The sequence below is a fragment of the Tachysurus fulvidraco genome, chromosome 13, assembly GCF_022655615.1.
Source record: "Tachysurus fulvidraco isolate hzauxx_2018 chromosome 13, HZAU_PFXX_2.0, whole genome shotgun sequence".
Classification (NCBI taxonomy): Eukaryota; Metazoa; Chordata; class Actinopteri; order Siluriformes; family Bagridae; genus Tachysurus; species Tachysurus fulvidraco.
Window position 1 is genome coordinate 21,123,565 of NC_062530.1, and position 14,914 is coordinate 21,138,478.

General features: G+C 37.2%; 1 protein-coding gene across 4 annotated transcripts in view; it reads left to right on the top strand.

Annotated features, from left to right (window-relative positions):
- Window positions 1-3,357, top strand: part of LOC113652492 (voltage-dependent calcium channel subunit alpha-2/delta-1) — a 102,151-nt gene extending 98,794 nt beyond the window's left edge. For all 4 annotated transcript variants that reach the window (XM_027161603.2, XM_027161601.2, XM_027161599.2 and 1 more), the window contains one exon: window positions 613-3,357. Coding sequence is in view for 3 of the 4 variants with exons in the window: in XM_027161601.2 (XP_027017402.1) it covers window positions 613-726 (114 nt within the window). In the remaining variant the exon portion in view is untranslated. The remainder of the gene's footprint in view (window positions 1-612) is intronic.
- The last annotated feature ends 11,557 nt before the right edge of the window (window positions 3,358-14,914 follow it).

The following is a 14,914-nucleotide window of genomic DNA, read 5'->3' on the forward strand; positions in this document are numbered from 1 at the left end:
TTTTGTGCAGTAAGATCAAAAATAAAATGTAAATGCCCATGATTAGATTATGATCTCCATCTTCTCTGTCAGTATAAACACGCAGAGAATCAAGGCGCCACAACTTTCTCTCAGCTGTGGCGATAGGAAGTATCTGGCTTGTCCCAGAGAGAGTTTTAGGGAAATAAACATGTGTTTCCTTTCTTTTGAAGTTCAGCCTTTCCTCATGCCAACATACACAAACATGCTCACACTTTAAAATAAGATCAGTGCTCCGAGCTATTTAGGTTCTCCAATAGAATATCATTGAATTTATTAATACAAATGCATACGTGTGAGAGCCTACTACATTCTAATAGTTAGATTTTTTTACTACACTGAGTTCGGATTAGTTTTATTGCCGTTTATTTGAATTATGCGTTCTAGGTTTTTTTACATCTGGTTAGTCCCAAAATTAAAAAAAAATCTAATTTACTCCTAATGAACTTTATCAACATTGATCTACACCATGTCTAACTTTATGGCTGTAACCTAATCTGCTTCTAAAACAATATTACTGTAAGATGTGATTTTTTTTTTCCATGTATGTATAATTCTGAAAGATTTCCCTAACATTCTTTGTATTGGATGTAGGAAGATGCGTCTGACTGTGGCAGTGGTTGTAGTCTGATTCCGTCTCTCTGGCCGGTGCTAGCTCTTCAGCTGCTGCTCCTCTGGCTGCTCACTGAAACTGGCTGCTGCTCCTGACAAGCACACAGCCGCTCAATGCCCACAAATTAATCACAGACTGATCATTACGCAATTAACCGGCACACACACACTTCACTTCCTAACCACCTTTCACAGCCGGACCAGAATTACAAACAACAACCAAATCTCACGGAAAGCTCTCCTGACAGTCTTGATCATGTTCGAGAATACATTCCTGATAAAATAAAAAAAAATATCCCACTCTTTGCTCTTTTGCATACACTGCTGACCAAAGCACAAAGTAGTAAGACATGACTGTGTTCCTCATGGCCTCTTCAGGTTTCCTGGAGGGAAAGATAAAAGACTATTATTTTCAAAGAGCTACATTTCACTTATCTTTTCAGTTTCCTTTCTGAGCTAATGAGGAATCGACGCTGGGACTCTCTCTTGCTTAAAGAGGGAAAGAGTCTCCCAGACAATGTAGCAGTCTTTTTAGTTCAATGTTTTGGGGGGGAATATTTTTCTTTTTGCCTGCTACTGCTGCACTTATTCGAGGCTTGAAGACGGTTAGATCATTTAAACGAATGTTGATCTGAGCACATAAATATGATTTAAGAACTGCGAGGTGCCACGTCATGTGTCTTTGGATTGTTTTATGTAATTCGCTCTCACATCAAAAGAGTGGTGGGGATGAAGTAATTATTTGACTGCCATTCAACGAATCATTAGACAAGTCGAGTTTATCATGGACGAAATCCATGATTTCTTTCCCCAGGCCCGAACTTAAATCCGGCATTCTACATTTGGCCCACTGACCATTCTGTTTTTTATTATCTGTCATACAGATACTTGATCTACTAGAGTTTCTTCCAGTATGAGTTCTATGCCATGATATCACACAGATGTCCATCACTGAGATGCAAGAAACGCTTTATTTATGTTAAACACAGCGCATGCCAAATTATGAACGTTCTGTATTCATTACTACTATCCATAAGAGACACTTTTTTTTTTCCCTAAAGAAAAAAAAATCACTGAAGAAACATTCAGGCGTGTATTTGTTTTCTTCTCTTTCCCTGGCCTTACTCAAATAGTACCTAAGAATACAGCTACCATTCATTTCAGTTCTGATTTAAAAGAAAGCTTAATGATTGACTGTTTGAAGCTCTGCCAGTCCTGACTAGAGGAAATAAGACTGGCAGCATCAGCATACATGGAGTCATTATAACCTTTCCTATTGTGTCCACAAATACAAGTGCATGACTTTTCGCAAGATCCTCAAATGGCTGTTTTTTAACCCGTTTATTTGGATTAGACACTTTTTTGAAGCTGTGGCGAAGCTGTGGTTTTGTCACACTAATCAAGTTTAAACAATGCTGAGTGTTTCAGGTGAAAAGTTCATGTGTCAGCTCGGTTGCCAAATGCGCGTGAAATACAGCATATTGGACTATATTTTTTGTCGCTCTGTAGCCAAGTGGAAGGTGAATGCAGACGGGAGGAAGTTTTCCTGAAGCACACTCGTTTTCTTTAACGTCTACTGTATTCTGTAGCGTTATTTACGTACGCAGTCTTCTATGAATCTCCGAACGATCCTTAAGTCTGAATTTCTTACCTTTGGTCTCAGGCAGATGTGGCATTGAAGTCTATCAGATAAAGATGAACACTATGTATATAGGCTAATCTTCATGAAGTGTATATAGGCACTGCGGATGCTTTCTTGTGTGCAGTGCAAAAAAAAATAATAAAAAAAAATAAATATCAGGAAAGAAAACAGTTCAGGAACCAAAACACAATCAGAAATATAAAAACTATATATAAATTTCAATTTTTAAGGTGGTGCCTATATAGTTACTCATTGTTGCGCAAATGCATTGCAAATTGCACATAAAAGTATTAAAAGGACAGTAATGAGGAAGCATATTATAAGATTGGAACCGTCTGTTAAATGTGGTCAATGTTTTCAGTTGCTTTGTTTTAAGATTCCACATCTATATTTTAGTGTACGTTATAAAAGTCCTTTATGCAAATTAGCCCGTCCAGCATATTTCAGAAGACGTAATATTCAGTAATATACTTCCACTTTACATAAGAGGACATGATCAATGACTTTTTGGACATGTTCCCTCTGTTACAGAGTATGTCCACATCTCCTGACTGAAGCAGTACTGTGTAACACTGAGAACTTGCATGTATCATTATATAGACTTTACAGAAGCATCCAAGCCCCCTTATGTAAAGTGGGGGCAGTAGGTGTCTATTGTGTGTGTGTGTGTATGTGTGTGTGTATGTGTGTGTGCACGTGTGTGTGTTCTCTGAATGCTGCTCTCAGCTGCTGTGTCGTCCCGTTGGGCTGCTGTGTGTCCGTGCTCATGAACGTACCACTGGTGCTGATGCTCGATGTGCCAGGAGAAGAAACCGCTTTCTTTCTAGAGTGTTTATCGAAGTTGCTCTTGTTTGCTGATGGGAGGTGTGGCCTGTGCATTTGTAGCTCCGCCTCTTTTCAGGTTGTGCTCTAAAATCCTTCTCTTTTTGTGGAGCTTGACAAGCCTGAAAACATTTTTGTATACATTTGTACCATGTTAATAAAGAAGACGACAAATGAGGGGAAAAAAATGTTTGTATTGAATTCAAATGTGTTAATTATTGTGCAGATGTATTCACAATAAAAGTTTATTGTTATTAACCTAAGTTTGTTTTTTATTTATTTATTTATTTTATTTTATTTTATTTTTTGTCTTCTTTTCCGAGATTCAAAGACAACGAGACATGATGGGCTGCTTTACATTACCATCAATCCATGGGATATTTCCCAGTAATATATGATGTCATAGTATTGTTTTATCACAGTTGCAATATCTAGTTACACAATAAAGCATTCGAAGATGACTGGTAACTCTAGCTCAAGTCCCAGTCATCATGAAAAGAGGGTTATACAACATTCACAAAGATAAAATTCCAATAAAATCAGCATAGCTTATACTGTTGAGTGACACATCAGATAAAAATGGGGGTTTGTCAGATAACACAAGTTATGAGCACAGACAATTTTCCCCCTGAAAGCAATTATAGCAACCGTCATACCCTGTTTTTGAGAGGATACATATATATATGATACAGATGTATTGTTTAATTTGTACCCATAAGAAGTTCTATAGGGTTCTATACTCACTTTCCATTTACATGGATTAGTTGTGCTTATTTTCTGGACACGCTATATATTAAGCGTTACACAAATATAGGTGTTCACTGAAATTGAAAAATTACAAAATACACAAATAAGCATTTAGGTACTGTACGCTGAAGTTCACATTGGCTTTGACTCATGTTGGACCAACAGTATCTTAAGATTGCAAGTCTTGTCTTGACGATGTGCACAAGGGACATTTACAGTACTTATTACTTTTTGTTGTTTTCTGGCTGAAAGTTTTCATTCATAATAAGGAGCTGTAAGTCTATTCTAAAGTAGAACATGATAGAACAATATAAAATTGTGATTGTAATAACTGTTGTTAATCTGTCTGCTTTGTTTGGGTTAGCATGCTACAAACAAGTAGAGCACAAAAAAGAATAGAAAAAGTAGACTTCAAAATGTCAATATATAATTCACATAAAATGTTGATCTCTCTCACTCTCTCTCTCTCTCTCTCTCTCTCTCTCTCTCTCTCTCTCTCTCTCTCTCTCTCTCTCTCTTTCTCTCTCTCTCACGCACACCTGTACACAATTCTTAAAGGCACATAATATAAAGTAGGACCAACAACATAGTAAAGGCAGTGTTTATCTCTATATATCTCTCCAACACACTCACACACACATATACACACTTTAAAATTCATGATATTTCAAGAATTCCACAAAATTCCGTAAGTTCCTCGAGTCTTTTATGCTCTTCTGGCTTCATGCCATGTTTACTAAACAGAGAAATCAAACTAAACAAACAAACAAAAAAAAGAATTTATTCCTTTTTGGTATAAACACCATTCCTCGGTGGTGTGTAATTCTGTGTAATCACCTGACATGGATGTCACTTAGAAGCTGCATGAATCTTGCACTTAAGATACCATGAGTTTAAAACATTTGTTCAAAGTTACAATGAAAAAGTGTCAAAGGTTGTTTTTTGTTTTTGTTTTTTTTTAATGCAAAAGATAAGGAAAGAATTGCTATTTGAAGTGTTTCCTGAATAAGTAGGTCTTCAACCACCGGCTTGAAAATAGCCAGTGACTCAGCTGTCCGGACCTCTAGGGGAAGTTCATTCCACCACCTTGGTGCCAGAACAGAGAAGAGTCTTGTAGTAGACTTGCCTCTTACCCTGAGAGATGGTGGAACCAGTCGAGCAGTGATGGTAGATCGGAGGTTGCGGGGTGCAGTGCGAGGAGTGATGAGGGCTTTGAGGTAAGAGGGAGCTGGTCCATTTTTGGCTTTGTAGGCCAGCATCAGTGTTTTGAATCTGATGCGTGCAGCTACCGGAAGCCAGTGGAGGGATCGCAGCAGCAGGGTGGTATGCGAGAACTTTGGCAGGGTGAAAACAAGCCGGGCAGCTGCATTTTGGATCATTTGCAGAGGACGGATTGAGTTCATAGGTAGACCTGCCAGCAGTGCGTTGCAGTAATCCAGTCTAGAAATGACAAGAGACTGAACAAGTACCTGAGCAGCCTGTGTGGACAAAAATGGCCGAATCCTTCTAATGTTGTAGAGAAGAAACCGTTAGTAGTTGGGACGTTATGCATTCAAACTTGTATATAGTGGCTACGGTGGTACCAGTTTAGAAGGATGTCTGTCTTTCTCTCTGTCTCTTTCTCACACTTCCTGACTTCCAAAAAGTTTTGCCCACCCCAGAGCCCAGCCTGGCCTACGGTCTTTAAGGTTAGCACAACCATGAAACAGCCATTTCCTGTTCCCTTTACCCATCTTACAAACAATGTTAGCTTGAAAACTGTCCAACCCCTGCAGACCGGTCGGCTGATGAAATACCGTCTGATTGGCTGTGGTTAAAGACATTTTCTGGGCTCTTGATTGCCTTTAAAAAGCCTGGAATTGCTTTTAAAGATCTGTGACGACAGGCTTGGACTGTTTTTTCCAGCCCAGTAAGCAGACCTGGTCCAGATGGATGTTAGCTTTTAGGAGTGTAAAATGTTATTTCTCTAACAAGTCTCATGGTGGAAAAGGAGGGGGATTTTTATTTGTTTTGTGTTGATGGGAAGGATGCTTTTAAGGAGCAGCATCAGGGGTCGGAGATGGTTATCTGGAGTGATGTGAGAGATGGGGTGGAGGGGGGGTTGTAATTAGATAGCTTTGCTGGTGGCACCAAGGTTGTGACCTCACATATAGTTACCAAATCAACACATGCCAGCTACACAACAATAACAAACAAACCATGGGGAGAAGACACTCTATTGTTTTCTCCCCCCTTTAGATGGATGACCTCATGACATTTTTCGCTCAGGGCAGAGTTAGTCCTAACGTCTAAATAATAACAATATTCATTACACAAAGAGTAGAAGTGAAGACTTTGGGGTTTCTTTTTAGATCTATACAAAGTTTGGGCTATTGAATATCACCATGGGAAATTCTAGTCATATTACTTATACCACATTTTCTAAATGCATCATACAAATTTTAACTTTACTATTATTTTACTTTAGTAATAAAACTATTTTAACTTTATTTAAAAACTAAAGCATTAATGGTTCTACCCTTTCAAGATTCCTAATAAGTGAAGAACATGATAATCCTGAAATTTTTATTCTTTATGATTTTAAAGATAAATATGCTAATTATTCCATTTAAAAAATGGACAATAGGCGAGGACAATTTTCTCCACTTAATGCTGAGGGATGTCTGTTTATTTCCTGTCATTATGTTATAGCAGCTAAAACATTCCTTTAATAAATTCTCTTTTTTTTCCTCTCTTGTTTTTTAAGATAATAAGCCAAAAGAAAAAACTGATACTAGGGAGAAAAGTCCTGAAAACGCTCCAAAGTACTGACACTAGTGATCCCTTCTTTTATTAATGAAATAAACATATTCCAACCAAAGTCTTCACTTTTTAAGTATAACAATTATTTTAGTGTATTAAATAACGGTTAATCTGTTTGTTTTTAGGTTTTGTCATTGCGTCCGAAAACCTATAAATAACTACGGTCCTGTGAACAAGAACGATAGAAATAATAATATATTACAGTCAGCACTACAGTCAGAGCCACTTAAGAAATTTTGCCTGTCTCTCCTGCTGTGGAAAACTCATTGACATCCAAAAGGCCAACACTGGAGAGGACCTCCATCATTGTTAAATACGATGTCTCCTTATAAAGATAACACCTTTTTCTTTTTTAAGTAATAACATTTAAATTATTCCTTCTTAAGATTGTACTCATTTGTACTTGTGCTAGTAAGTAGTGTACATAGAAGTCAAGGGCCTGAGAGAAATTCCTTACTTTATTTATAGAGAATAATCCAAGGCTAAGAGCAGAAACTTGCAGACTAATTGAGTGGCACAAATATGAACAAATCTTCATTGTTTAATTAGCACTTGTATAACTTGGCATAAAAGCATGAATTTGGCATCATGTAAATTTCACAAGATGACACTGTGTAAAACCATGTCTACTTTTAACATGTTCCTTATGCCTCACTCCTCTTGATTTGAGATTATTTATTTTCCTGAAAATGTCCATAACACAATAACGTTTAACTAAAAACTGATATGTAATATATGGGGTTCTGAAATATTAATGAGAACCTATTGATCTGTTCTTGATATACCTCTGATACCTCACAGAATCTGTGCTGAGGCTCTGTGACGATTAGAAGGAGCTTATTATTCTCAATATACATGCTAATTGAATTATTCATCAATATGCAAGGAGAAGCTAGTCACCTTATCAGGATTTTCTGGGGAGAAGCTAGTCACCTTATAAGGATTTTCTGATCACTTACTGAGGTGAATGTTCTCAGAAGGAACGAATATACAAACATATACAAGCTAGTCAACTTATCAGGATTTTCTGGGGAGAAGCTAGTCACCTTATAAGGATTTTCTGATCATTTACCAAGGTGAATGTTCTCAGAAGGAACAAATATACAAACATATACAAGCTAGTCACCTTATCAGGATTTTCTGGGGAGAAGCTAGTCACCTTATCAGGATTTTCTGATCACTTACTGAGGTGAATGTTCTCAGAAGGAACAAATATACATACATACGTACAGCTGAACAATCTGAACTAGCTCTGAGATGAGGACAGCTTTTTCTTTCAAGCTGTAGGTGTAACAGCAATGTTCACTTATGGTTAAACAGGGCAGGTACACATCTGGAGAATCAATCTAGTGCAGAGGTTTTACCCCAACTAGAAACATGACCACAAAACCATCCACTCAGACCTCATTAGCAATTAGATCCCTTCTCTCTCTCTCTCTCTCTCTCTCTCTCTCTCTCTCTCTCTCTCTCTCTCTCTCTCTCTCTCTCTCTCTCTCTCTCTCCCTCTCTCTCTCTCTCTCTCTCTCTCTCTCTCTCTTTCTCTCTCTCTTTCCTGCCAAGTCTGTAATACACCAAAATGAGGTTGTGCTTGAAAACTACAAATCCCCTCCCACAAATTTCCTCCTTTATTGGTTCTCCTGCGGCTGCCATGAGAAATGAGATTCCGCTTTGGGAATTCAGCCTTCCAGAGAAGAAAACTATCGGCATATTTTAGATGCCAGTTCTAAAGTAATTTAAGTTTAATTTCAACAGAATGCTGCTCTCGTAACACAGTCATGTAGCGCACGAACCTACAGACGATGTTTAAATTAATAACTCCGGCTGTTATTAAAAGAATAAATCTATTTTTATTTCAGCTAACTTGTATTAATATTGATTTACAGCACTTTCAGAAAGTATTAACACCCCTTCACTGTTACTTCTTTTTTTTTAATAAAACCCAAGATAATATTACCTAAGCGCGACTGAACTCAACTGTTTCCTTTCCCAGATCTTGGCATATACAATTACGTTTTAATCAACACATCTGACCTCATTTTTTTGTATGATTGCCTGTCTTTTCCTGTTAGATATAATCAACAGAATTTCTCAAATTTAATTAAACTCCAGAAACATCCTCATTGGAAGCTGGATGCATCTGACATGTCCTGGTAATGTTTTATTCAGGACAATGAATACTAAAAAAAAATACATACATACTCAAAGCAATAAATACATAGGAAAACAAATACACAATATCACTGGACAATAAATTAGTGGCAATAAATATTCAATTAATATTCAAGACCATACAGTACAGATTGACAACAAACAAAAATAAATAAATTAGTAAATTAATAATCAAGAAATAAATCAAGAAATGGATACTAAATATCCAAGGCAAAATATACTATGTACAATGAATAATAATAATAAAAAAAATAATTAACCTCCTAAGACCTGAGCTTTGGTTTGGCCTTGCATTTTAGATGCAGTGATGTCCATGCAGGTCGTAGGAGGTTAATGCATTGACAATAATGAAAACTCAGGAAGTAAATATTCATAAATACTTTTAGAAATACATACTCTAGAGAATAAATTTCATTTATAGCACATTTTGTAATAGATATTGTCACAAAGCAGCTTTACAGCAACTTTATAGAAATACATTTTATTATATATCGTTAATAAGCCAGCCAGAGGCAATGGTAGATAGAAATATCTCTCTGAAATGACCTGATTGAGAAACCATGATAAGATCCAGACCCAAATGGGATAGTGGAATAGTCACTGGCTAGTGAAAGGATGAATCATATTTCTTGTTTAACTGTAAAGAATTGAGTCAAGTTGTGCTCATTGAGATAAAAGGATCTCGAGTATGAGTATGAGCATCATCATGGTTTCAAGTCAGAAGTTATCGATTATTCAGTGATTGAGATTTTAGTGTAAACTTCGCTTAGCAATTGAAGAGTTTCGGCTAAGTAACGGAGTACATCCACAGCCATCTTTACAGCGTCTGTGTGAGCATGCCCAGTAATCACATGGTGAACATAAGGTTATTCGTTTGGAGCCTTTCAACAAGTGATTTTTAAGACAATACAGTACATACTCAAAACAATGCAAACCTAGGACATTAAATAGGACTTGATTGAACAACAGAACTGTATTGGTGGCTAGAAACCATTCTGAAGTGGCTTTTTGCTTTAATGAAAAGGAAGTTTATTTTAAGTCTGTACACATAATAGGAGACAGCCAAAGCACACTTTCTGAAAGCTTTGTATATGTAACTTTTACACCTACACAATCTGACATGAGGTGAATTGGCTCATTATAATAACTATATACTGTATATATACACAACCCATCATGTATAATAGCGATTCATCTGTTGATATTTAGTCTGAAGCTAATTTTATGAGTTTCTAGACGGCCCCTATGCACACTGGTCGTCCCTGAAGTTTGTTTTGAAAGCATCTATTATGAAAGTGAATCAGTCCTAATCGTGCTGAAAGCAGTGTGCGTGTGTGTGTTGTGAGTGTGTGTGTGTGGACTAAAACTTTCACAGATGTCCCTACTCCTGCCTCATCAAAAGTTAATCACACAAACATGGGGCCGTTAGAGATATGCTTCCCCCAGGGCCAACACTGTTCAGAAGCCTGTGTGTGTGTGTGTGTGTGTGTGTGTGTGTGTGTGTGTGTGTGTGTGTGTGTGTGCGCGCGCGTGTGTGTGTGTCCGTACAGAGTGAGCCAAGAACAAATACACTCTGAACTGCTGTGGTGTGTAGGGCCACACACAGAACACAGTCAGCCAGCTGTGAGCAAACACCCATGGGCTTAAGTGTGTCACCCAATTTGGGCTAGATCTAAAACTCAGGTGCGCACTTTCCAATAACGCACCCCACGGACCTGGCCATCATCAAAGTACTAATTAGGATTATTGACAGGTATTTAGGAGTGGGAGATTTTTTATTTTTTGACAGCTTATTAGCAGTAGTTGACACCAGACAACTAGTTACAGCTGCGATGGTGTGTATTTAGGAATCTACTCAATGTTAAAAACACTCCTGGTTAGTGTTGTGTACTCTCTTGAGGAGAATTCAGAGCAAACCGCCTCAGCTCCATGCAGTGATTGAAACACTTTGTGGTAATAGGGCTATTATGAAGACTATGGGCTTAGGGATACCGAGGTGTGGTTTTCTGTTGGGGGTTCATTTGTCTTGTGTGCAATCTGTGGTGAAGAACTATTGAGAAGTCCTGAAAATCTGACACCACAGATTGCACAAGGAGAAGCTGGGAATTACTCCATTCTTTTCTGATTTTTTAACGTTATCATCAGTAATTCTTAAGTGTGATTTCAATCCTTGGTCTGAGGAGCTATCAGCTGCCAGAACACAGTGTGCTGGTAATTACAGATAAATGGAAATGTTTTTGCATTATATCGACTAGACTCTATATTGAGAACTTTTTTTTTAAAGAAAAAGAACAGAAAATATTACTGGACAGATAAGACAAATAACAAGGAAGCTGGCGAACATGACGTACCAATTTGATCAGCTCTGACTGTGTTTTGCTAGTAGTAGTCAGACCAAACAAACGAATATCTCAGCAGCAATGAGCCATACAGTAACAAGCAAAGTCTCATGGAAAAGATAATCACTCACGTCAAAAGTATTACTAATCCTGCTGCCTTTGGATTAATTACAAGAATAACAATTCTGTTTTGAAAAGGAAGCCAACTCACTTGCCCTGGCATCTTCTTCCATGCGAGCCAAGAGATCTGCTAAGAGATCAGTGACATATAAAAGGCATGGCATGTTATACGTTTGAATCTTTTGTGGGCTCAAAAAGTGTATCTTTGTTTTTTATTTTGTTTGTTTTGATATATTTTACAGGTTTAGCTACTGAAAAGTAAAAAGTGACTGAGACTCCCTGTTATGCTAGCTTTTAAGTAATGCTAGCTAGTTTGCTAACCAGCTACTGTAGCTAGTTGGAATAGCAGAAGGAGTATGTTTGCAAATTTCCTATTTATGTATAGTTTGAATTTGTAGAAATGTAGACTCTTTTTTTTTTTTTTTTTTTTTTTTTTTTTTTAAAATAATTCAATTGCCATTCTTTGAATGTATTTAGGTCCATACACTTTGTATTTGTTTAAGGCAATGTATGGTTAGCTAGTTTGTAAGGTCTGACTTAGGAATAAATTTGTTGTTTGTAGTTAGTTTTAGCTACACCATGTACCTTAGCTCCTTGGTGAAAAGAGCACTTACTTATCGTCAGTGAATAAATCCAGTGTATGATTTGAAGTGGACATATTTGTCTTGTACTTGTCCTTTCATGAGTTTTAACACTTTTCCACTTTAACCTGCATGAAGATGTTGCATTTCACCTTTTAGCAAAGGATTTATTTAGGCTAACTGCACTTTTACTTGAGTAAATAATTTGGGTAATTTTAGCCCTCTCTGTCTGAATGGTTAATTATATGGCCATGGCTTTGGGATTCCAGTTAAAAAAAGGACAGCATCCAAAAAAGTGTCCTATAAAAGAACTACAATGAGCAAAAACATCCAGAACATGTCGACAGCATGTGCATACAGCTGTGAAGATTGCGACCTTGCCATAGTCAAATTTGGAGCAAAGAGTTCATTAACATTGCTAAAGATTTTTATGGAACGTACAGTATATGCTTTTTTCCATGCTTTCCAGAACCTTCAGGTAAGCATTACTGGGGGACGAGTGTCAGACTGTCAGCTCCCTGGAGTCCAGCAGACGACGACCAGCCGATCCACACTCTCCCACACAGGAAGTGTGTGTTTATTTAGAGGCTACTCTGTTTACTGTGCAGGAAGATTCTCCACAGGAATGCGTACTCACAGCTGTGCACATCAGTTTGCAGTCACACATCATTTTACACACCATGGAGAAGAAAAAGGTCTAAGTAGAAGTGAGATGTCCAGTAAAAAAATTTAAGTTTAGCAGAATGTTTTGGGAATGCTACTGGTTTTGTAAATTTTGCTCACTAGAAAGTTTTTGTTGCGTTTATTTTTTTCCTTTTTTTTCTTTTTAGCATTGGCAATTGAGTGATTATACGTAGCATTCTTCATATACTTCACATGTAAAACTATACAGCCTTCACTTTTAATACCGATCACGATCTCTGTAAGCTCAAACGGTTCTTTGTTTATAGAAAAAGTCAAATGAACTGATCGTGTACTATATAATCACATGACTAACGTAAGTCTTTTATTTATTTCTTTATTTATTTTTCACAAGTAGGCCATATGGTTCCACTTTACACAAACGGTGTTGTATCTCCATCTTATATCCTGAAATCATTTTTCCTTTAAAAAAAAGAATCACAAATATCCACTATTCGTTTTTCTTGAACTTCAAGTTCAATGCATAAAATGTTGACATTTCATTCACATGATCACAAATTGCACACATGTGCGTCACAAACTGTTCGACCATTTTAATAAACCGAGAACCTTAAACTATCTCGGAGAGCTCTTTTCTGTGAGGGTATGTGTTATGTAAAACTTATACAATGTTATGTAAAGATTGCATTGCTAGCACGTGTTAAGGTATTAATTTACCACAAATCCTTTTTAACAGCATGGCTGTAATTGGTATCATGTGTCGTTGAGGAAAACAGGCAGTTAGTGTGTGTTTGTGTGTTTCTGTGTTGGAAAGGTCAGCCTAAGGTAATTTGTTGCAGATAAAACCTAACACCAGACACCGGCACCACATCTGCATGACAAATTTCTACAAAGCTGTGGTAAATCTATTAACACCCTTAGGGTCTAACCTGTCCTAGCACTTTTAAGCACATTGACTTTATCTTTGTTTTTCTTTCTTCCTTTTTTCTTTTTGTCTCATCATCCAACCTCCTCCTCCTGTAATTACCTCCTTAGTTATATTTCTCTGATGTCTCAGTCTTTTCAACATCTTTGTGGAATGTGCATATTTTAAAACTCACTTTAAGTGTGTGGATGGAATATTTGAGCGTTTTGACCTTGTGGGGACATTTAACTAGTCCCCATGAGGAAAACCCCTTCTCCCCCTCCCTCACCTCACCCCACATTTATTTTTCAATAGCAATGATTAGCTTCATCAATAATTATGTCAGTGGAAAGACTTTACAAGCAGAGTAAGACAAGCCTGTGTGCAGTGGTGGAAAAATATTCATTAATTCAAAGTCACTTGTTTTCAATATCCAATATTTGCCATTAGCCAGAATTTTACCATGCTGCCTAGCTGACAGCTACTGGAATAGATTCTATGCTAGTCTAACCTGGCATTAGCAAAGAAAACAGCTAAATATATCCAGGTATGCTTAACAAATTAGCAAAATTTACCACAGCATGCTTTTTCAATTTGGTTGAATTTTCGTGCCTTGTAGGGAGACGTCTCTTTTTATATAGGTTTTGCTTAATTCAACATATTGAAACATTTTACTAGGGCCAGGTGCACTCATCCTCAAAATCTCTACTGTAGCACGCTGGTTTATCCATCTTCAAATGTGCATGGCGTGCTATAGCGCTAACTGCACCGTGTAACATGAAAAGGTCACACAAGTTTTTTTAACATGGATGAACCTGACTACGTGATTTATAAATACCATAGTCATTAGTGGTTTAGTGGATTATTGGTTTGCATTGGTTTGGTTTAAATAAAAATTCGGAAATGGAATTTCAGTGAGATTTAATGACATGCCAAAATTATTCAAGTAATAAGTATAATAAGATAGCAGCACCCTTAATTAGTCAAATATTTTCCACCAAAGCCTTTTATGTGTGTGTTGTGTGTCTGTCAATGAACCAGCAGTACAGCAGCAGACAAATACATGTAAATACCCTGTGCTAAAGAAGTGTTTGGAGACGTTCAAGTTTTTCTCTCCACACGAGATAATGACTCATTTATTCATTATATGTTTGTGTTTTGTAGCACATGGTCTGAGTTAAAACCATGAGGGGAAATTAATGTGCATATGTGTGCATGTTCTACACTGAACAGGACAAATTAAAAGCATAGTCACGCTGTTATGTTGAAATCACAGCTGTGACACTTAAGCCATATAACCATGCAGCAGAAAGGCCTACCAGCTCTTCCATTATTAAGCAACATTCTGAATTTTCGCATGTAAAAGATAACAGACTTGATGCTTTCTCTCAGAACAAGGAAACTGATTGACAGATCACAAGATTATTGTTTATAGCCAAATGTCATTTTTGGTTACTTCGCCATCGTTTCCCAAAAGCATGTCATTTATTAATTCAGCAACAGGCTTTGTTTTGCT